Source organism: Myotis davidii, unplaced genomic scaffold, assembly GCF_000327345.1.
Source record: "Myotis davidii unplaced genomic scaffold, ASM32734v1 scaffold710, whole genome shotgun sequence".
NCBI lineage: Eukaryota > Metazoa > Chordata > Mammalia > Chiroptera > Vespertilionidae > Myotis > Myotis davidii.
In genome coordinates, this window is record NW_006284328.1 from 859,634 (window position 1) to 864,399 (window position 4,766).

A 4,766-nucleotide genomic window follows, 5' to 3' on the forward strand; every position below is an offset into this window, starting at 1 on the left:
CAGCATCTGCGCCCTCTCCTTTCCGCCCCAACCCGGGTTTGTGCAGTCAGGGCTGTGGTCCCGCCGTCGGGAGGAAGGAAGGGGAGAGGGAAGGAGCCTTTACCTGGCTCTGACGCGACGGGTCCCAGGCCCCCGGGTCCGCTTTCCACTCAGAGTTCTCCTGCCCTCTAGTCCCCGCCACCCGCTCCTACGCAGATTGGTCCCCTAGTCCCCTCCGGAGCCTCCGCCAACTCCGCAGGACCCCGCCGGGAAGCAGGACCCACCCCTTTTGCCAATCACCGCCCGCATTCTATCGACCGATAGGGCCTGTAGCCAATAGGAATAGCTGATCCCGAGAGGCCAGGAATGAGGAGGCGGGACTGGCGAAGCTTGGAGGCGTGACTAGGACTCCCGAGGCGTAGTCACGGGGTATGCTCCTCCCACTGTGGCCGAACCCTAAAGTAGAATTAATGGGCGGGATTAAGTTGGAACCAGCAACCAAACACAAATTCTTGAGAAAAGGTACGACCAATTGGACCGGTGGAGAGGAGGGGCGTTGGGGAGAATTTTAGCCAATAGAGAGTAGAGACCAGAGTGGACTGTAGAACGTCTTCCAATCAGAAGCGCAAAGGGCGTCCTGGCTTTTTCCACTAGAGCCGGAGTAGGCCCGCCCAAACCTCCAGGAGCCCGCCAATGAGGCCGGCGGCGGAGCCACGCTCGGCCAACCAGAAAGCGGAACCGATGTCGGCACCGTTACTGGGGCGGGGCGTACGGTCCCCCCCGCCACTAAGATTGCGTCCGCGGCTTCCGAGCCTTCCAATGCAGGACGTGGGCGAGCTCTAGTTCTCCCAATCGGTGCGCGGCGATGGAAATTCAAACTGACAGCCGGTTTGGAAAGGCAGAGCGAGCGGAAGAGGAGGCAGAAACGACGTGTTCGGTGACCGGGATTCCAAAGTCGACTGAGCCCCCAAAGCGAGCCCCACCACCACCACCGCACGTTCTGGAGCGGCCGCTCCGGGAGAGGCCTGGAGGGAAGGCCGCGGAGAACGGGGGGCACGAGGGGGACGCGAGAGCCCGCACGCTGAGGATTGGGGGCTGCCGCGGGAGAAGCGAAGCCGGGGGCCGGCTGGGACGAGCCGAGCGGCGGAGGTTCGCTGCAGGACTGCGGAGAAGCAGGGACCCTCCCGGTGGGCAGGGCTCAGGGCATTTCCGAACCCTGGGAACCCAGGGCATTTCCTGGAAGAGGCGTGCGTAGGGAGATCGCCCGGGACCCGACAAATAGGAATTGGAGCTCTCGGGGGGAGGGGCTTGGGAGAGGAAAAGCTTTAAATGCGAGGGAATTGCTGAAGGAGGGGGAGCCGGAGGAGAAAATCCCTGTAGACGGGAGGAAGGGAAAACGGCAGACAAGTTCCCGAGGCCCCTAGCAGCTTGTCCCCCTCCCCCGCCCACTTCAAACCTCTCCCCCTTCCCGGAAAGTTCAAAGGATAAAGCCAAAACTGCTGCTGCTCTCTCCTGTTCCTGCTCAATAAATATTACTTTTACCGTCCCCGGGGAAAAAAAAAAAGAACTAATTCTCCTTCCCAATTTTAGGGCTCAGAAAAGCTCGAGGCCTCGCCATTTTATTTTTAGCCCCGGGGGAATCCACCTAGGAAGGGTCTTGCTCTTTGGTTGCATTTTTTCAAATCCCACGCCACATCCTTGCCCGGGACGCCATGTCTACCAGCAGCTGTAGCTTCCAGGACCGGTGCGTGTCCATCCTGTCTTGCAAATTCTGTAAACAAGTGCTCAGCTCTCGGGGCATGAAGGCTGTTTTGCTGGCCGACACCGACATAGACCTTTTCTCTACAGACATCCCTCCTACCAAGTAAGTCATTTGCCGGTGGCGGGCAGCGGACGGTAGCCTTTAACTAAATGGGAAGATGTTAGGGCTTGGACCTCGGAGTCAACCAGTGGATTATCATTTTGGTGTCCCAGCCACTCCCACCAGCCTGATGATCCCCTTGGCGTATAACTAAAATGGGCAGACTGTCTGGACAAAGTCTGTGGTTTAGCCGCAGTGGTCAGTCCTGATGTAATGCTCCTAGTCATGTGACCACACCCCTGAAGCTGGATCCCTGGCCCTAGGGCCCCGCCCAGCTATCCTTCTCACTGGATCAAGGCCATGACCTAGAGACTCTAGGAAATTCAAGCAAGCTTTTTTGTACTGTTGGAAAGGTCAAGTTTTTCATTTTTTTAAAAGATATTTTTATTGATTTCAGAGAGGAAGAGAGAGATTGAAATATCAATGATGAGAATCATCGATTGGCTGCCTCCTGCACACACTCCCCACTGGGAATTGAGCCTGTAACCTAGGCATGTGCCCTTGACCGGAATCGAACCCGGGACCCTTTAGTCCCCAGGCTGCCGCTCTATCCACTGAGCCAAATCAGCTAGGGCACGTTTTTCATTTTTATCCATCGTTTTACACCCCCCAAAAAATTCATAGTTTTCTACCATTATTTGCGACTGGCATGCTTATTCCATTGTCCTTATAATTCAGTATTCTTTTCTCAAAAATCTCCTTTTCGGAGAAAGACTTAGGTTTGAATGGGATGAAATAAAGACTTACCCTTAAAGAACCCTTGTCTTCCCATAATGCCTATTTTGGATATCATGCATTCACTTGTGTAATTCAATCCTCTTTAACTGTTTTCAGTCACTACCCACTTTTGGGTATAGTAGAATCCTTAAGAATTTGCTTCCTACTTGGAAAAATAACCATTTTATTTGACTCAAATATATCTTTTTCTAGCTCTAAAAAGTACTCTCTCTCTCCGTGGTCAACATAGCCCTTAAATGATTTTAAAGATTTAGCTCTTTATTGAATCTTTATCATTAAAGTGAAAGAATGATTATCCATAATATGGATGAATAAGTAAGTATTCTTTGGACACAGCCAGAGGAGGCAGGCTAATAGTTATAATAATTTAAAGTGAATTTCATGATAATAATAGAAACTTAAAAACATTTTTTTAGCCTGCCTGGCGTGGCTCAGTGGTTAGTGTGAACACATGAACCAGGAGGCCATGGTCCAATTCTCAGTCAGGGCACATGCCCGGTTGCAGGCTCAATCCCCAGTGTGGAACTTGCAAGAGGCAGCAGATCAGTGATTCTCTCTCATCACTGATGTTTCTATCTCTCTCTCTCTCCCTCTCCCTTCCTCTCTAAAATCAATAAAAACATTTTTTAAAAAAGAAAAAATAGTATAGTGAAAGTCGTGAAATTTTCCTGAATTGGTTCAAGAATAGTCATGCCTGATGACAACGTTACGTATTGCAAATATAAATGGGTTAATATTTAAGTATGCGTGTGTGTGTGTGTGTGTGTGTGTGTGTGTGTGTGTAAAGAAAAATCACTAGACAATAAATCTGGAACCTACTATTGCAAAGGTCCTATGATTAAAATATTAACTCATTTTTACAATAGCTATGGTAAGTGATGAGACAGTCATAAGAAGGTTCATTATTAGAGGTTAGATAAGAGTCTAGAATAGAGTTGGATCTTTCCTATTGTCTATGCTTCCTTGTAGGAGTTATGAGTATGGATTAATGTTTGAAAATCAATGAGCACATAAGGTTTTTAAATGGAAGTTTTGTCATTATGTTGAGCTCACAAATATTAACTGACTCTTACAAAATATACTATAGTTCTATTTCAGACTCACTTTTAGCTCTTCGGGCCTATAAAATTCATCCTAAATCACAATCAAAAGTACATTTGATAGCAAGGACATAGAAAAATTGGAACCCTTGTGCACGGTTGGTGCTAATGTAATATAGGGCCTCTGCTATGGAAAAGCGTAACAGTTCCTCAAAAATTGAAAATAGAATTACCATATGATCAGCAATCCCGCTTCTGGGTATATATCCAACAAAATTCAGTGCGGGACCTAGAAGAGATATGTGCACAGCCATGTTCTTCGCAGCATTATTCACAAAAACCCAAATGTCTGTCAATAGCTGAGTGAATAAACAAAATAAGATATATGCATACAATGAAATATTATCCAGCCTATCACATACTACAATATGGATGGACCTTGAGGACATTAGGCTAAGTGAAAATAAGCCAGTCTCAAAAAGACAAATACTATATGATTCTACTTATATGTGGTATCTAAAGCAGTCAAATTCATAGGAACAGAAAGTTGAATGATGATTGCCAGGGGCTCGGGGAGAGGGAAATGGGGAATTGTTTAATGGGCATAGAGTTTTAATTTTATAAAATGAAAAGGGTCTGGAGATTTGTTGTACAACAATGTGAATATACTTTACAGTTTTGAACTATACACTAAAAATGGTTAATTAATAAATTTTATGTTATATACATCTAGCAATTTAAAAAACGTACATTTGACTATCTCTACACTTTTCTTTCTTCAGCACAGTGGACTTAATAGGAAGATGCTATTATACAGAAATCTGCAAGTGTAAACTGAAGGACATCGCATGTTTAAAATGGTATCTATGACAATATTCTAAATAGCCCTGGGTTTGAGAGATGGATGTTGACACCAAAGCAGACACAAGGTTCAGTGGACTGCATCGAGCACTGGTTATAACCCTTGCAATGAGCCATTGCAAGTTGCATATGGAATTTAAAATTTTTCATTTGTTACTAAGAGCTATTTTTTAAAGGGCCTGTGGCACTTTAAATTTGTATATGATTTTACAATTTCTCAAAGTTCATTGACAAATATCTGCTTTAATTTTTAGAAAAAGGCAAGTAGTTTGCGGGGGGGGGGGGGA

General features: G+C 46.3%; 2 protein-coding genes across 2 annotated transcripts in view; one reads left to right on the plus strand and one right to left on the minus strand.

Annotated features, from left to right (window-relative positions):
* SRGAP2 (SLIT-ROBO Rho GTPase activating protein 2) overlaps positions 1–221 on the minus strand; it is a 244,821-nt gene extending 244,600 nt beyond the window's left edge. The window contains exon 1 of the mRNA XM_015569435.1: positions 104–221. The gene's annotated coding sequence lies outside the window, so the exon portion shown is untranslated. The remainder of the gene's footprint in view (positions 1–103) is intronic.
* A 360-nt stretch (positions 222–581) lies between these two features.
* The window catches only part of FAM72A (family with sequence similarity 72 member A), an 11,684-nt gene continuing 7,499 nt past the window's right edge, over positions 582–4,766 (plus strand). The window contains exons 1-2 of the mRNA XM_006754393.2: positions 582–1,843; positions 4,401–4,478. Coding sequence (XP_006754456.1) covers positions 1,692–1,843; positions 4,401–4,478 — 230 coding nt within the window. The 5' untranslated portion in view covers positions 582–1,691. The remainder of the gene's footprint in view (positions 1,844–4,400; positions 4,479–4,766) is intronic.